Here is a 19,259-nt window from a genome sequence, read left to right as displayed (position 1 = left end):
AGGAAGATTGTAGTTACTTTTCAGTTAGACAAGATGGTTTCTACATATAGTACTGCATTTTAAGGTATTTTTGGTGTTTCAGTTATTGAATTAAGCTGTTATAAAAATGCTTCTGTTTAATAGGAGAAGTTTCAGAAGACAAACTACTCTAAAGAGAGCACTATTCAAAATCACAGTTAAGGCTAAGAAATTAAGATGCATTACACATCCAAGAGTAAAATGATGCATTATTGAGATGCTGGGTTTCTGATGAATATCCTGCAGAGGGCACTGTTTCTTTACAGTTTTGATGTTATAAAGACCTTGCAGAACAACTTAATTACTTTCATTTATCAAGCTGGTGTCCTTGATAGTGAATAACAGATCCAGTGGAACATTGTGACCATGACATGCATGAAGCCAAACAATCCTATAAGTATCATCCTATTACAACATAATATGATTACCTGGCTTTCTTTTTATTATGTGATAATAAGAGATTATACTGTCTTACAACACAGTGTTTATATATGTTCCAGAATATATGAGCTATGAGTGATATATTAAAAGGATGTAGAAGTGAGATGCATGGCCCACCTGTTTGTAACTTTTTCATGTTGTGCAGTAACTGGGCAGAGAACGGCTCTCTTTCAGCATAAGAAAGGCAGGTCCATGTTTTTGTCATTTATCACATTTCCTGAACCGCGCAGCTGCGCAAACCTGCCAGTCACTTCCTGAAAGGTGAAAATATTTGCAGAAGACTGTTGAGTATGCTCTGCACACCTGAGTCATATGCCTCCTGTATGGTCATTAACACATGTGTTGTTGAGATATTCAGCTATGTGAATAGGCTCATCTATCAGAGAGTTATAGCAGTGATAAAAAGGCAACAGGAATGTGAGTTTGATACGTTTGTAGCAATATACCACTAGCCTGAATACTAGCCTGCAGCATTCTGTGAGTTAAGGATATACAATATTTTATAAATCACCCTCTAATCGTTTGACATGTATTTGTTTCAGTTTGTTTGTATAGCTTCAATTCACAACAAATATTATTTTGAGGTCCTTTGAAAAAAAAAGAAGGGTAAATCCAATCATGTCAAACATGTAGATTTAAAGTCAGCTACATGCATTCCAATTTAAAACTAGCTATGAAATAATAAAGTTTACTGACTTGCAGAAATCTAAAAGTATTAAATAAAAACATAAATTAAGTACTGAATAACTAATTAGACCATCTGATTTAGTATTGAAAAAAATTGACAATCAAAAACAAAACAAACGTTATGTGCAAATTCTGGTATTTTAAAGAATAAGACAATGAAGTAATACATTTACCAAATAAATTTAGGAAGAAGAAACACTTTCCTAAATAAAATTTCTTTAACATAAAACTTAGGAAACCAATACTCTCCCTGGGCAATGTTTATATGTTAAAACAGATCTAGGTAATTTCAGTGACAATATTTATTCTTTATTATCACTTGACCTCCAAATGGTACAACAGGCTCAGCAGATAGAAAATAACAGAGTTTGTGAACAAACAAGAAGTCTTGCTTTAATATAAAATGTTGGTATGTGTCTCTGTTGCGCATTTATGGATAAAACAGGCTTGTTCTTCATTCAGTGAAGTTACTTGCAGTGGCTCATGTATCAAAAAATTAGACCAATAAAAAACTTTGTTCACACATAAATGTAGACTCAATAAACTTTTATTAAATACCTTAAAGATTAGGATTTCCAAATACAATGTTTAATGTAGCAAACCACTTGAACACATATTGTATTATTATAATTACTTCATTTTCTGAACCCAAGGCGTGCACAACTTTGTTATTAAAAATAATAGCACAAGAAAGAGCAGTTTAGAATTGTATGGGCTGTATCATTTGTTTTCAGTGTAATATGTTTCACCTGGCTTTACGAAATATGTTTCACTTGGGGTATTTTAGTGTGGCTTTAATATGCTCCCAAGTAATTCATCACATCACCCGGAGCTAAAAGTAGACTTGCATGCAGCCATCTTTAAATACATACCTACTGTATAATAACTGAGTTACTGTACTGTGCAGAGCTTTTAAGCCATAGCTGAAAAAACAAATAGAATCAATAGTTCTCTCGGTTTTCTGAAGGTGTTCAGGGTTTTTCTTTTGATTGATTTTATACCTATTTTCTCTCCCAGCTTCGTATCTGACATGATTATCTATTGTACACAGAAAATGGAAGGATACCAAAAACTATTTGTTGCACATAATAGCTATGTGAAAACATAGCTTTCACATAGCTATTAGGCATCACATAGCTGTGAGGAATCTTTCAGGTTGGGTTTTACCCTGTTATGCTAAAACACAATGTTTAACTTATTATCCAGCTAAGTGCTCAGCTAATCGCTGTTTGAAAATTATTTTGTTAATGTATACCTCTTTAAAGTCTGAATGAAAATTGACTTAAACGAAAATTATGTCATTTAAAACAACTTGGTAATGAACTGAAAATGATTTAAAAGCAAGAAGGCATTTGAAATTATTTGAATGAGCCAAAAGAGGTATTGTATTGAAAATAATACAATAATGTTGGGCTCCCTAGAAACAAAATACAAGTAAAAGAGAGATGACTCATTCGAGTCTGTACTGTTTCCAGTGTGATTGTTCTGGATAACAATAAAACAGAAAGTTTGTTTTGGTTCTATCAGCACCTCCCTCCTTCATTACTGCTGGGTGGTGCGTTTCCGTGAGATCCACACAGAAAGTCAACAAAAAAAGCAAGTTGACATGAATTGTCTGGTTAATCTCTTTGTTATGGCAAACCTGCTTAAGTAGAAAGTTATGCCCTCCTGTCCTTTAGTCTTTGTTAGGTGTTAGTCATATAATTGCATTCATTCAGATAAATGTGTGTGTAAACATTTCATAGACTAGGTTTGTTCCATAGTGAAGTTGCTTAGTGTTTGTGGCCCTTTCAGTCTGAGTGATTTAAACTTTAACTGTGTTAGCAGAGTGTAATTGCAGTGGGGTGTGTCACGAGGATGGGTGTGATGCTCCAAAGAATCACTCCTCTGACATTTACTGAAACTTATGCTTCATATTACAGGTGTTCAACACCGAGTTTAAGTTTTTCAAAACTGCGTTGGGCTTTTTCTTCTGTTGTGCTTCCACCATATGCTGTGTACTTTAATATGACAGGACTAATGCCTGTTTAAATTATTCTAATCAAATCCTTGCACTAACGTTATGCAACCCGTCACTATCAATAAGATTGTGATCATAAATTACTGAGATGGCTGCGTTTAATCTTGGTAGATTGTGGTTAATTTGTAGCATTTAATGTAATAATAACGGAAAACCATTATTAATGGTTTTAATAATGGAATGGTTATGATGTGCTTTCCATAATAATAGTAATAATAATGATACACTATGAACATACATTTTTTACAAAGTACAATTGTGCTTTAGATTTTTTACTCTAAAAAATCTATTTTACACTTTGTTCTTTTTAAGGTTTACTTAGATTTTGTGGCTCTAAACTAATTTTATTTAGTAACAATACAGACAAAAAAGTTTCTTTGAATTGTGAAGGTTTCAGACCCTCAGGTTTACATCCATGACCTGGAAAGGGGCTGTCAAACTAAAATATAGTGGATCCCCAGTAGTCAGAGGAGATGTGGACCAGAGCCACCTGCAAATGGCTCAAATTTGTGAATACTTGACCCTGTCTAAGAACTTTTACTTATGAAACATTTAATATAAATGCATGTCACAAAAAACTGAAAACCACAAAAAAAGTCAGTTCCACTTTGATATTATGATTGGGGAAAGAACATTTTTAGAGTTGGCAGGTAAGGCAGAACAGGCTTGTTAGCCTTTTGTTAATGTCGCTATAAGACTCTTTAAAGTGACTAAAATATTAAATCTTAAAAAACATTTTAAACCCGATTTCTAAAACATTTTAGAACATAATATTCTGCCACACTGTTAGATCCTGCACTATGACTCATTAACAGGCACTATTCTGTCTTATATGTTTTAGCAGTGAATTGAATTGGTCCACTCCCCCACTCCACACAATGACAGAAATCAGGTGTGTTAAAGTTCATTTTTAGTGACTCAGCTCAGCTATTTAATCCAACCTTTCACAAAATTCAAAGCAAAAAGCCACACCCACACACTAAGCATTGCTAGACATAGAGAACAACTTCCACTTGAAGGGAAATCAAAAGAAGAATCTCTTTCATTGTCTTGTGACAGCACACACACACACACACAATACAAAGTGACTGAAAACTGAAGCCATCTGTGCATGAAATGCCGGGTATTATCACTGTGGCTTCATTTACTGTGAAACTGACTCATTGGCACTCATAATAATGGATAATATCTCATCACCCTTATTTTTTTGCATTTTGTTGTGCTTTGATTTTATTGTGATACTAGTGTTCAACATGAGTTTGTATTGTTTGTAGTGTATTTAATTGTGGTGTCAGCTTTGTTTAGAGCACAATATCCAATAATTTTTTTTCCTATGGGGACAATAAAGTATACATCAACCTATCATCTATTTAATATTTTGATCACATGATGTCACCTCTTTCTCTAATTGGTCGGTTGAAGTTCGGGTTGTTTTGCACCCAGAAATTGTCGAACAATTTGTAACAGCTTGGGCAAACTGATGGTTTTAAAGTAATTTTTAAAAATCTCTTCTTGTTTGCTGAAGGTAAATGTGGTCATGCGAATATTTGTCACTAGGAGGCCACATGAGTTTTTTTTTGGTTTGATCACATCAGATGTCATACGGATATCTTAAATGACACAGACTTACAGCTAGTAGCAAAAAGCATAATATAAAAATCTTAAAAAAATAATATACATTTAAATTTAAACTAAATTACATTGAATATTTTAACATTTTTATTATTATCTGTTCAGGCAATTCATCAAACCTAGTCTGAAACTCAGAGGATGTCAGACCATTTCAGTGACGGCTCCCAAACTTTGAACAAAGTGTCCTGTAAGTTAAAAATAGCAGAAGGCTTTAAATACAACCATTATGCATATTGATTTTGAAAAACATTAGAATATGAGCTCTTTTCTCAAATCTTCATTGTGGTAAGATCATGTAAGTTTTACTTATATCAATGAAAACTCAACATTATGTATCGCCTGTTAGCTCAGCTGGTCAGAGTGTGGTGCTTAAAACGCCAAGATTATTGGTTCAATCCCCACAATGTCTATTTGAAACATTAAGTCTTTCAGAAAATCAACGCTTCAAAATAGCAGGAGGCATTAAATTAAACCATTATGCATGTTGCTTTTGGAAAACATTAAAATTTCACTGTTTTTTTACTGGCCAATTAAAAGGTAGTAAGGTTAAGGAAGTTAATTAAGGTATCTTCATGTCCTGGTTTAAATACATATAGTTTAAAGTCTGTCTGAAAACCCGAAGTGCACCAGTATCCTTCAGGGCAGAGAGTTGGTATACTCATTTAGTTCAGTTGTACATCTGCTTTATGTCCCAGTTTTTAAATTTTTTTTTAATCATTTTCATTTTATTTAACAACACTTTCATTAAAGGTGTTTCAAATAAGATTTTTAATAAACTGGACTTAGAAAATACAAATAAATCAAACTAATATACATTTTCTTAAGGATATCGGTAATGAATGGTTTGCTATAAAATTGAGTACACAAATGAAGTAGGAGAGGGCAAAATGGGATCACAAATTGCTGATAGCAGGACATGTAGAATTAAGAATAGATAAATCTAACTTTCCAATAAACAAATTTAAAAGCGATTTTTTTTCCAGAGGAGGGGTTTGGAACCAAGCCGGTATAAGACAATTTAAATTTCCACCCCAGTGTTTGTGCTACCAGAAATTGTCTTGTTGGAAACACATAGCTTGTCCCATGAATAAAGAATTAACCTTGGATATTAATATATAAGTTCTTCCTGTCCTTCATAAAATTACTGGCATGTGAACAATAAACTACAAATTGTGGTGCAGTCTTCATAAAATTTTCACTCCCTCTTGGCAAAGATATATTGTTGCATCAGAGGCTCAGGATTGACTCTCACACAATGTTGCTCCAATGACTTTATACCAGCAGGCATTTGGAATTCAGTGATAGTGGTGATAATTAAATATCATGGAAATGAGCTGAGCAGAAGATAGGTGCGTGCATTTATTTTGGGGCTGGAAAGCTGCCAGATTAGATACCAAATGCAGCGATAAGATGGCTAGGTTGCAAATTCAGAAGAAAATTATCTTTGATGGTGAACTGGCATTGTTTTGGTGTAACCTAACAATAAACATGTTGAGCTTTGAACATTGATGAGTTTCTCTCCAAGGCTTTCGCTGCTGTTTCTTTTTGAATGTATTCATCATAGCTGTGCAAGAGCCTCAGAAAGAGGTTTGTTTCTGTAGATGCTTTGGTGCCACCATAAAACTTTACAGGAAATATCACTGGGCTGTGTCCAGTCCGAATGAGGGCATGAATTATTCACAGGACACTGGGAGGTCACAAAAGCATGCCCTCGTCTCGTCTTCATGCAAACGTAAACAAAGAAAGGCCCAGCGGGGGTTTCCACCAAAACTGTACCGACGGTGACACATCTTTGACCACAGTGAAACCCAGCATAAAGCACACAGCTCTGCAGAGGGTGTTTCTCATTTCTGTTGTGGACAAAGATTTCCTGACCTCCGTGGTAACTCTGTTGATAGAAGATATATCCGAAGAGAGCTGGACTGATACAGTTTCACTTCAGCTTTAGCTTCATTCCAAAACATAACACATATATGCTACAGCTGTGCTCATTTTACAAGCAAAATGTGATCCGTTTCATAACAAGTCTGGTGCCATTTCAACTTCACTATTACAGCATGTAAAAAAATTACTTTCATCTGGAAACAGCAATAAGGTTTGGTTTGTTTCAACCCAAAATTTATTTGGTTTGGTTTGAAACCAGTTGGATAATCACTGGCTGTATTATCCAACCAGTGTTTACATGTCAGATGTGATGTCTCATAAATAATTGTGGCTGTTGATCCTCTTCCCACCACATGCACCAAAGATGTTCAAATATGTATATACACCCTCAACACAAAGGCATTGGTTAATACTCCATAGAGGCTGAAAATTATAAATATGGATTCATCTTCTATGCAACGATGACCCAGACCTAACCTGATCCTCTATCAAACAATTTTAATGTCCTCTCATATACTATGTGCTTAAACCTAAATACACAATGAAATTGTGAGAAACAGAAGAAGTAAGCTGCTAAATCAAAGGAAACAAAAAGTAGACCTTATCCTGCTCAATACACGTATGAGGAGCTTTTTGTTCAATCAGAGGTGAATAATAATAAAGCTGAAGCATTGTTTGTGTTTTCTATGGTGTCGACTGTTTTGTAAAGACACTTGCAGCTCTGATGAAAAGGCGGTAATTGTTGTTTAGGGAATAGGAACGGAAGGAGTTGGTTATCTCCATATTGATGTCCTCTTTTCCTCTTTTTTTTGATCCGCTCAAAGAGCGACACCAAACAAGCATGCACCCATTATACTGGAAGACATATTCCCGATTTGTTTTGTTAGATGATAAAAACAAATAGTTTCTTTTAACAGAGAAAAGAAGAAGCATGAAAAAAGCATTTGTTTCATTTTTTAAGTATTTCCATGGAATTTGTTATAAATACAGTTTCCCTGTACATTATTCAGAAAATTAACAATTCTAACTTTTCAAACCAAAATGTTATACTTTATTATTACTTAAGAAAATCAAAATAAAAAGAACTTCAGCATGATTTAACATTTGCTTTCTTAGAATTTGTTTGGTCTCTATTGCATTATTTGTCATCTTCATTTTTCCTTGATGATATTCTTTTGTCTTTTGTCTTTGCAGCATCATAAGCAGGCCAGCAGGCAACACAGTGGCCTGTCTCACAGTCTTTCTTCTCTCCTCTCATCTGAAGAAAAAGGCAGCGTTTTCCTTCTACTGCCATTTGTCTTGCTCCCAGTCTGCCTGGCCCCGTTTTCTTGCCTTAATCCTCAACGTCTTTCTGATTTGCTTTATGTTACTTCTTTTTCATCATTGATGCTGCTGCCTCCTGTTTCATGTTTTCTCCGTCTTCACACTGATCATTTCTGTTTTGATTTCACCCCATAATTAAAGAAAATGTAGGTCTCTGTAAACCCTCCCTGATCCTCAGTCGTCTTCCAGGTTGTAGTTGTTGATCAGGCCTGACTCCCACAGCTGCACTAGAGGATTCTTTTGTCTTGGAGTTCTGGGACTCTTGCGAATCTGGGTGGAAAACAGATTAAGATAAACAAAGAAGCTGCGGTCCAGCAAAACATGAGGCATTAATGTTAAGTGAAAGGAAAAGAAGATGGGGTTTCCTAAAATCTTTTACTAATAGAAACCTAAAACCCTGTTGCTTACAGTTGTATTCAGCTCCCTATACTATGGTACTCCAAAATGTCAGTCAACTCCATTTGAAAGATTACTAATTAGTAAATAGAGTCCCTCTGTATCAATATTTGAAGCTCTGACCATCATATAGACCACAATCCTTCATCTACAGAGAGAATATGGCATAACAGCAATCCAAACAAAATATGACTATTAACCTAAACTAAGGGATCAGACCAAAACAGCATTAATCAGAGAGGCTCATGATAACTCTGGAGGATGAAGCCACAGTACAGATGTGAGAATCCACTGTCAAGACAACAACTAGCCTTGTTTTGTGAACGGGTGCAAAAAAAATGCCCTAGTTGAAAAAAATCCAAAAGAAGTTTCACTTAAAATTTGCTAAAAGCACAGACACAGCATTGGGCAGATGAATCTTTATTGAACCTTATGGCCAATATGAGTGGAAGAACAATCTCCACAGTGAAACATAGTACTACATCCTCATAGTTTGGAGATGCTTTTCTTCAGCAGTGACAGGAAAATTGGTCAGAGTTGACACAAAGATGGATGGAACTATATACAGGGCAATGCTGGAGGAAAACTGTGGTGGCTGCAAAAGATACAGCGGGGGATTTTATCTTCCAGCAGGACACTAATCATACAGCTGCAATAGAATTGTTAATATCAAACCATATCCATATGTTAAAATGTCCCAGTACATGACAGGTTTTGAGGATTAAATCCAAGTGACAGTGTGTGGCAAGACAAAACCTTTGGTATTCACACAGTCAAAAAGAAAGAAACCAAATTTTCTAGATTTTAAAAATCTATCACTGGATGTGCAAAAATGGTGCCACACTTTTCAAATGTTTATCTCTGCAACTCAAAATCTCAATAATTGGAATAATATGACAAAATATGGGAAATATGGGAAAATACTGAAGGGCTTGAACACTTTTGCAAGGCACTGTAAAGGTAATAACAGAATGAAGTTGCTTCTTCTACAGCCCATCATTCTGTAACAATACAACACTGAACAGGAGTTAATGTAACTTTGATCCTAGGCCATGTTCAGTATGACTAAGTCAACAATTAGGGCCAGTCTCTCCTGCAGAATCCTGACTTAATCCTCAAATTTATATCAGACGAAAGCCATATGCATTAAGCAAATAGGGAAGGAGAGTCAGAAGAAGAAAAAGAGAGTAAAATGCTCATGCTGATGTCAGATCAAACCATCCAGCCAGAGCTACACACCTTAATGCCTCGCCAAATTAAACAGCAGTACTCAGGTGTAATCACAGACACATTCGTTTCAGAGAGATTTAGAGCCCACGAGACACGTTACAAAAGTCAATCATTACAAAACGACTCCCCTTTTTTCCTTTTGGAGTTGAACACACGCGCACACACACGTGCAAACACCCGCAATCCCACTTTCCACACTTCATGTTTCTTTCCCTCTCTGTCTTAGTCATAGGGCTGCTTGCCTTCTTCCCTTATCTACAAAGATAAGTGCCTTGCTGTGTGTTCAGGACCTTATCAGATATTTGTGTCCCATATTTGCCGCAAAAGAAACGCTGACATCTTCCCAAGAGGTTTTTAAACGTGATAATTATATATTAAAGTCCAGAGCAGTTACAGAAATGTTCATAATCATGCTGCTAGGAGACAGCTTTAACCCCCAATGAATAGTTTTAATTAACACATAAACACAGAGTTAGAAAAGCTTTATTTTGTTTTTCTATGCAGCAATCAAGAGAGAGGCTGGAAGATGATTTGCCTACATTTTCATGTTCTTAGCAGAGTGCCTCAGCCATTTATAAAGTGGAAAAGCCCTTATAAACAGAAGCAAGCAGTAGTGGAAGGAAGGAAACTAAAATGCCAACACACCTCTGGGTTGAAAATCTTTTCCTCTTCACTCTGGACAGGCGGTCGCACAGACACCTGGTCTGCTGTCTGTCTTCCTGCAAGACACAGAAGCAATTATTATAAACAAAAAGTGTGGCACAATGGTTCCTATCAGTCTGTCTCTGCTTACAGTACTGCTTAATGAGGAGGCAGTAAAAGTAAAGAGTGACTATCATGAGAAGAATTTCACTGACCACCAATATAATAGAAACCAAGAATTGCAGTAGATAAGGAGCATAAAAAGGTTGTACAGTTAAGCAATGTTATGTAATGTGCACTGTGTCATGGTCATATAATTACACCGTGGCACACCCTGCTCATTTTCTGCCACCTTCTATTGAAATTGAAATGACTGCTGTCTTCTTTTATTCATTAACCTTTTATTCCAGAAATGCAGTCAAACATAAAATGCAGCTGTGGCTTCCAGCCCTCAGTTTCACATCAGATCAGCACTCAGAACATGTTTTAAAATGGCTCTCATTTCATTTAACTATTACAGTGGACACTGGGGAAAAGGCTAGGGTTTCAGTACCCCAAGAGTTCCTCGGAAACTGAAACCTGAAAATGTCTCCAATAAAAGGAACATCTGCTTATAACCACTTCACCCCTCAGTCTGTCACATTCTTTCAATTCCACCCTCAACCCCATTTTGTCTCATCTCTCTTCCTTCTCTTCCTTCACTTCCTTGTCTCATTCACAACCTGCAGTCTTCTTTGTTTCACATTCCATCTTGGAGTTAGACTCAGAAAAAAGTCAATGTTCAGAAGACTGGGCCCCTACTCTGAGCCTTCATCAGCAAGTCTCCTCAGGTGAGCCTTCATCTCACCCTGTCCATTCATAACATCCTCTTCATTCAATAAAACTTTAACTCATACCTTTGTGGTGTTGTCCTTCCAAATGAACTGCTATTTAGTTTCTATTGCTATACACCTTTTTGGTGAACAAATGTATTATTACCAACCCTGGATTTGAATACAAGTGCTTAACACTAAACACCCTGAATTTATGACCCATTTTGTTGACAGTGTAGCCTATTAAACATGTTTTCAGGCTGGGTGAGAACACTTCATTTAATTTTATTAGCATTATGTAGTGTAGCAGCATTTTGACCAAAAACATAACAGATTAATTTAACTGTTTAAAGTTTTCTTGTTTTTGTCTTGTTGCATTAGTTTAACCTTTTTATTGGTATTGCTGTAAATTTTTTGAGCCGTTCGAGATGCGTTATCTTTTTCTTATTAGTCTCGATTTGAAATCCATCCATCAGCTTGTATCATCCCACTTAACTTTAGTTTAAGCTTCATATTGTCAGGAGCTGTAAAGAACCAATCAATCAGCTCAAGTATCAGAAGTTTCCTGAAATTCACCCAAATGCAGCCTTTTTAGTGTTCGTTACAGATATTATTTAAGATTCAGTCAAATAACTACCAAACTAAGTCAATAATTCTATTTTTGAGTAACTTTTTACTTACTAGCATGACTGAGTGTATAATCCTAATTTACACACTTCAACATATAAGTACTGACATATAACAAAGACAAAGGGAGAAAAGTCAACAAAAGACTACATCTTAACAGCGGGAATAATTTATGTACTAATACTTTGATCAAACCTGGTGATCCTAAGATCAATAATTTTATTGTTTACTGGCCTGATCGAAGATCAAAGGATGATCTTGGAAGAAGATCCAAGACTGTTCAGTGTTGTTTCTTTTCTTTTTGTCAACCCTAATTCTTTACTGAGTTACAGATAAGACTCTGTCTTTACTTATTAATTAATTAAAACTTTAGATAGAGACTTTTTTTCAACAAACTTCACTGCTTTCATACACAATCAAACTGTATGACTCATGATTTTCCCTTTCACAGCTTCTGATATTAGCTTGACAGGCCAGAATGCTAACCCTTGTTTGCAAATCTTTGATATTTTCCACTGATGTCAAAGGAATAAAGTAAAGTGGTTACAAAAACAGTTGCAGAGTTTTCCCTGACACATGTATAATTAGTTTTTACAACAATTGATCCACTAACCTTCATATAATCCACTGCTACCATTGGGAAGTGGACTGGGAGCTGGGATTTCTTTTTTTGAGGAGGATTCGGTACCATTGATTCCCCCATACAGGCTGAGCCGCAAGGTGTGAAGCTCCTTCTCCCTGTCTTTGGTCTCTTGGATATCCTGCCTCACTTTATCTAAATTAGCTGAGGAACGGAGCTTGAAAAAAGGGTTCTCCTTGGACGCTGAGATCTCTTTCTCCTCCTGTTCCTTCTTTGCCTTCATCAACCCGTCATAGCTTCTTGTCTTTTCTGTTGAGTTGAAATCCTTTCCAGTTTCAAGAGCTGGACTGGCCTTTGCCTCTGCTTTGGCTTTGGAGTGTTTCTGTGCTGGAATGCTTCGGCTATTTTCTATGATGATGATTTGACAGCCAGTCCCCTCTGAGAGCTTTGGTCCTCTGAGACCAGAGCAATCTAAACCTTTGGCAGATGTTTGGTTCTGTGAGGTATTGACCGTAATGGGTTTTCTCTCCATGTAGGTGGTATGTTCTGGGGTGGATGTCCCAGATTCATCTTGACTCTCCAAAATTAAGTTCAAATCGTCACTGCTACCAGATGACCAGGATGGGGTCTTACTTTTAGGTGAGACTGTCAATGGCGATTCTGGACATATCTGCAGGGTCTCAAAGAGTTGCTTCCTCTCTTTTATTTGGCGAACTGTGCCTTTGTCATAGAAGCCAGGAATTTTCCCAATCTTGACCAGGTCTTGCTCCCTCCGAGTCTCTTCGTGAATCTCGTGCTGCATCTTTTTGCCTGCAAATTCCCTGTCCTTGTTCTGGGACCACTTGGGAGTGGAGGACACGCTAAGACTTTTTCTGGAAGGAACTTCTACGTATTCTGGAGAGGTGCGTTGGTTTGGAAGTCCTCTGGATCTTCTCAGGCTTTGCTCGCGCTCTATTGCCCGTCTGATCTCCCTCTCGATGGGGGTCTCTGAGGAGACAGGGCCCGGAGAGTCTGCAGACATGCTGGTGCTGCTGTTCCGTGTTATGTCTGAGTGGGAGTCTGCTGACACTCCGCTGTCACTCTGGCTATCCTCATACGTGTCAGTCCTCATCCTGGTGTCTCTGTTGGCTTTAGAAGATATACCACAGCTGTTTTCCTCCTTAGACTCTTGTGTTTGGACTGCCTGGAGATACCTGAACAGCCCTCTGCTCTGTGACCTCACAGCCGTCTTGCTCTTTTCAACTCTACTCTTATTCTGCCCTTTCACTCCACCTGTTAGCTCATTTTCACCCTCTGTCCTCTCCCACACCCTGCTGCTCCTTTCTCTTGCAGCTGCAACGCAACTATGGCCTTGAGAGGCTTCCCCTCCCTGATTGGCCAGCTCCATGGCAACAGCCGAACCAGGTGGAGATCCCTGGCCAAACACCTCTTGTGCAGCTTCCTGGTTTAATCTCCTGGGACAGAGCTCAGACTGACTTTGTGGCAACACTGCCTCCTCCTGTCTGACTGAATCATTTGCAGGCAGGACTGAGTCTGTTTCTTCATGATTTAAACATGAAGGTTGGAAACCCACGCAGCTCATCTCACGTGGAGCAGATTGGTGCTGAGTTGTTACATCTCCACCTGTTCCCTCTTCTTCTTCACTTTCATCAGCAAAAGGAGGAGAGTTCAGAGTGTTTCTGTCATCTGAGCTGTTCATGTCAGAAAGACAGCGCCGGGCAGACTGAGATCCAGAAGTTTCAGTTTTATTGCTTCTAATGTCACCTGCATTCATTAGTGCTGTTGAATTCAACTGTGATGTTATGTCTGCATCCTGATGAGCTGGCTCAAGAAGTTTGGGTGTTTTTGCGCATTCTTGAGTGACTTCTGTTGGTTCAGCTTCACTGATCCACTCCCCCACCTCACCCTCCAGGCTGGAAACCCCTTCTTTCTCACCACACTCTGCTGCTGATAAGGCACTGAGCGGCAGTGGAGGCGGGAAATCCTTCTCACAGAAATTATCTTCTTCTTTAGGTTCCTCCTGTGCCTCTGAGAACTTTTTAGGCCTTCCTTCCAATTCTGTCATGGCTTCTTGTGTCTCTCTCATAGGCCACTGAGTAATATCTGTGGATTTCTGATTTTCAATTTTGATTACATCAACCATTTCTATTATCTTGATTCTCTGACATTCCAGCGGAGCTTCAAGTTTGACTCCAAGCTCCGGGGCTTCTAAGTCCTCCTCAGGCATTGCCTTGGGGGCTTTTCTCTCTTGTAGAGAAACATTGTGGCCCACGCTTGTGCCCTCTTCACCCTGCATCTCAACTAGAGAAGTGAAAAGACCTTGCTCCTGCCAGGTTGTGGGCTTTGTTTCCATGGCAGCACGACTGCTGATGTAAAATGTTCTGAGCAATCAGGTTGTTGGGCCCCCAGCCAGTCAGTCAACCCTAAAAGCATGGGGAGCACAGAGGGGAGAGCGGAACAGCATGGTGATTAGCAGAGTTTAACAACAGAACATTGTCAGCCACTTTTAATGCTATTATTGCAGTGCCTGCACCACTGAATGAATCATCATCTGTTTTCAGTGTGACATTTATTGTGCAGAAATCCTGACATGCTGAATGCTATCTCTCATTTGCACTTTAATATATCACATGGTCTAAGCTGATCACAGAGGAACACACAGTTAAAGAAAAAAAAGGGTTTCAATCTCACAGGGATTTTATCCTGGTAAAATAAAGGTGAAATAAAAATAATAATAAAATAAAAATCCAGATGTCAAACGTAAAACCTTCAGTATATATCTGGCATTTTAATAACATACCTCACATTGAATGTTATCAGGGGCTGAACTGATGTTTTGGTGCAAACAACTTGTTCCTTGTGTACCTAATTTCAATAAATACATTTCAACAAGCAAACAGTTGCTAAATAGTTAGTATGTAAACGAGGATTAATCAGATGTCATTACCTCAGAACTAAGTCGTGCTGTGGAAGTTGCTTTGTTGACTGTCAGATTTGTAATTATGCACAGCAACTAATAAATCAAATGTTATGTAGACTCCTCTGTGCCTGAATTGCTATGTTGATAACGACTTCTCAACATGATTTCTTTTTATCTCATTGGTGTTGTGAATCGATTGATTGCAATGGTTTGTGTGTTTATTCTCATGTGTTTGGTTGTTTCTGAACTACTGGGGACTACAAATATAAAGTAATCTTTTTACTAATTTGAGCATGGCATTGTACCATTTAAAATTATGAGCTTACGATCTTTCGACTACAGCTCAGTTGTAGCTCTTTTAATCATCATCTGACTGACTTTTAAGGGCAATGAACTCAGTAGAGATTCACAAACAAACTGTTCGTCTTTGCACTGGACTTGAGCATATAAACCATGGTTATGTCTTCTTTTCACAGCAGAAAGAGCGCTCCCGCTTGACAAGAGAGTTGCAGTAACACTTCACAAGGTTTTGGCTTCAAGGCAGCGAATAAAGTTTTTTGCTGAGCACACCTTTCTGTAATCATCTTACAGGCTGGGGAATAGCTCAGGATAACACACATGCACCCACCCACCCTCCCCCCTGTTTCTTTAACATACACACACACACACTTGCCATTTTATTGTCCTTAAACTCATCCCTTATGATGAATTGTGCTTAGACACATGTAGACTTAAAGTTGGCATCCTAACAAATTCCCACAAACGATAATACTTGCAAAGTCAGTCAGACAAGTCTGGATTCTATCTGGTGCCAGGACTGATCATTAGGGGACATGTAGATCACAGCTTTTGGGACAAGGACTTGATGAATTGGGACGATGGACAAATAACATACTGTCCTTTGAGTGGAGATAATGAATTGGGACGATGGACAAATAACATACAGCCCTTTGAATGGCGATAATAAGGCCCAACATAGGGGCGGGAGACAGGAAGAATGGAGAACAGTGAGGCAACAATAATAACAGCAGAAGCAGATCCACAACAGAGCGATGCACCACTCACCAGCTGCAGAGTGTGTTTAAAGTGTGTGCAGTTTCTGGACAATTGGTGATGAAATTGAGCACTCTACTTCCTGCTGTGGCAGACACAGCACTCCACCATCATTTCAAGGTTGGTTTCCAGTCTTGAAACCGAAGTCCAACTTCCTGGAGTCCTTTTATATGACAGGCATTTTTGTTGTTTTGGAAATGAGAAGGACCAGAAGCAGCTTATTATGTGCACAGAGTGCTCCATTCAGAGCCCATTATGAAATGTACACTGGCTGGTTTCAGACTCAGGAGGAAGGGGAAACATTGGGCTCTTGTCACTCATGTTCAGTCTAAAGGAAACTATTGTCTGATTCCTAGTATAATTTCAATAAGACATGTAATTTTCAGTGATTTCGGTAGTTGACATATGTTGTGGTACTAGATCAATGTCTGCTTCTGAATTACAGTTTTCAACATAAAATGTTATGAAACAGATATATATCTTCATGAGAAGGCAACAGGTTTTGAGTTTAAATTTTATGCAATTTGAACTCGGTCCAATATATAGAAATCATGTATACACATCAATTTTCAGGGCTAACCATAGATTATAAATTGAATTTATGTTTGTACCTGGTTTGGACAATTGTAACATGCACCTGAGCTTTGATCTAAATCATTGCATTGTACCACTGGCTGTATGTTTAGGACTGATTGCTGTTTGAAGTCACATCACAAGTTCAAATCTTTTACAGCCTCAGTATTTCTTTCTTCCAGGATTACTGTATTCAGCTTGACTCATGTTCTCTCCATCTTCCAGCCTGACCCTGCTTCTAACATGTTTCATCATGCGGTCTGAATGTTCATGGCGATGTGCAGTGTTAGTTTTTAGCCACACATGACATTTTGCGTCTAGTCCAAAAAATTCAAGTTGGCATTGTTTTGGTTTGTTCTCTTCACAGATTTTCTCTTGGTTGATTCTGATATTAAAATGCTCTCCTTGCCCAAACAGCGTTGGTAGGTTTGAAAGCTTAATCTGCCTGCTGTGTTGCTTTTCATGATGCAGTTGACTTGGTAACCATTTCCAAAAAATCTCTGAGTCCTTTATAGAGCGGCTGGATTAACACTGAGATAAAACTCACGTGAGGTGAGTGTGAAAGCAGTTTGTTGCATGGGATTCTGTTATTTAGTTTTAAATGAAATAAATTTCACAATCGTGGAAAACTTTGTTTTAGTATGTCCGATAAAATCCAAATAAAAATAAAATGCAAAATGTATTCACATTTTGTTCATGCACAAAGGGTATAACTAGTTTTGTAAACACTAGTACTCAGATCCTGCAGGGTTACAGCAGCAGAACAAACTGCCTGTTATTATAGACCCATGATAATGATAATCTCCCTGCTTTGGAGTGTGAAAGCTTTGCATGTTGTAATGAGTCATTTCCCTTCTTCTCATTTGCTTTAAGAAACAAAAGGCATTATACACCTGGTGAGATGCACAATTTGGTTTCATTTCCTACAAAGGAAGCTGGGGGTTGGAGGTTCTCAAAAACTCTCGTTTGTAGAGTTGCAGAATGTCAGTGGATTAGAGCTCTTTTACATAATGAGCCCATGTTTTCCTCATTATCTGCAACAAGAGCCACTGTTTCAAAAGAACAGCAAAATCACGTTCATTATTAATAACACAGCCGCAAGAAGCCCCTCAGAAATAAACATGGTCACAGTTTTTTGTGGTGAGCTGTGTCCAAATGCAGTTTACTATCTAAGGCCATTCAGTAAAAAGAAAAATCTATTTAGTTTGTCCCTTGCTAGAGTTTTGCTATGGAATAGTTTTAATCAATTCTATGTATAATTCATTGTCTTTCTATTCATTTTAGCTACTGTAAAACAAAACACACTGGTCTCATTCGACTTAAGTTCCAGTTCTACAGTACATTTTTCTGGCAGTCATAAATTAGATCTGTGTTCAGTAATTTCCTATTAGACCAAAGCAAAGAAGAATACTAGATTTCAGTTGCACATACCTGTCAGCAAACTGCCCTCCAGCTGCCTCTATCTGACAGAAACAAGCGCTTGAAACTCTTCGCTTGCTTCAGGTCATCAGCACAAATCGAATCTTTGTGCTCACAACTCTGTTCTCCGGCGCTTGTATTCCCTACCATTGTGTGTGTACCTTCTTTGCACCCCCTGCATGCACATCCACTAATACTCAGAAAAGAAAGGGAGTGTGTGTTCGCAGGAACACGTGCACTCAAGGCTTATGGGGATTTGAAAATGTAAAGTACTAATCCAATTAGTGCGTAACAATATCAGAGCGTGTAAGTAAATGAAACAATACGTTAGAGAGAAGTGAAGATTTCACATCTGGGAGGAAAAGAGGAGGTAGTTAGTGTTTTACTGGTGATCCTTAAAAAAAAAAAATCTATGAGGTGAGCTATGACAACATCCACCCATCCATTTACTATGCCCGTCTGTCCATGCAGGGTGATGGGGGAGAATTCTATCTCCAGTGGTCATTGGGAAGGAGGTGGGATACACACATAAACTAGTGGGTTAAAGAAATCCGACTAGGTTGTTTACAATGTGCTGTATCCAGGCTTATTCATAGAAAGTTAAGTGGAAGGAAAAAATGGGATAAGATAAGGTTTATCAACCATAGGTATTGCCAAAGTAAGCACATCAACAGCTACTACTCACCAGTGAATCCTTCAAATGGGCTACAAATGTCACCTTCCTCCAGTGAAGCAGAGAAATAGAACTGGACGGTTGAAATAAAAACTTTAAATATTTAACTCTATGTCCAACAGATGTTTGAAATATATACGTTTCACTTTCTGAAGTGAGTGACACAAAATATTAAACTTTACAACATTGTATTTCTTTAGATGGACCCATATTTTATCCATGTTTTGTGATTGAATCATGACAAAATGGAGAACAAGTTGAAAGAATTATTATTTATTATTATAAATTATTTTAGTAACTTTATTTAAATTCAAAAGGGGAAATACACA

The 19,259-nt window shown here is 37.8% G+C and overlaps 1 protein-coding gene across 1 annotated transcript; it reads right to left on the bottom strand.

Annotated features, from left to right (window-relative positions):
- Positions 1-1,713: 1,713 nt before the first annotated feature.
- Positions 1,714-18,371, bottom strand: LOC111608504. The gene is made up of 4 exons (XM_023333093.1): positions 18,270-18,371; positions 12,326-14,715; positions 10,277-10,350; positions 1,714-8,275 (listed from the first exon to the last, which is right to left on the bottom strand). Exons 2-4 carry the CDS (start codon positions 14,643-14,645, stop codon positions 8,180-8,182), a joined length of 2,490 nt encoding a protein of 829 aa, XP_023188861.1. The 5' UTR covers positions 14,646-14,715; positions 18,270-18,371; the 3' UTR covers positions 1,714-8,179.
- Positions 18,372-19,259: the final 888 nt, after the last annotated feature.

This window comes from Xiphophorus maculatus, chromosome 5, assembly GCF_002775205.1.
Source record: "Xiphophorus maculatus strain JP 163 A chromosome 5, X_maculatus-5.0-male, whole genome shotgun sequence".
NCBI lineage: Eukaryota > Metazoa > Chordata > Actinopteri > Cyprinodontiformes > Poeciliidae > Xiphophorus > Xiphophorus maculatus.
This window is presented reverse-complemented; position numbering and strand designations above follow the sequence as displayed.

Bases quoted from the DNA above. Each gene is read 5' to 3' on its own strand.
- LOC111608504 (XM_023333093.1), bottom strand. From the start codon at position 14,645: ATGGAAACAAAGCCCACAACCTGGCAGGAGCAAGGTCTTTTCACTTCT. The intron at 10,351-12,325 runs GTTAGTGGATCA...TGTGTCTTGCAG, and splicing joins TAGCAGTGGATTATATGAAG to GAAGACAGACAGCAGACCAG. The intron at 8,276-10,276 runs GTGTGTTGGCAT...TTTTCCACCCAG, and splicing joins AAAAGATTTTCAACCCAGAG to ATTCGCAAGAGTCCCAGAAC.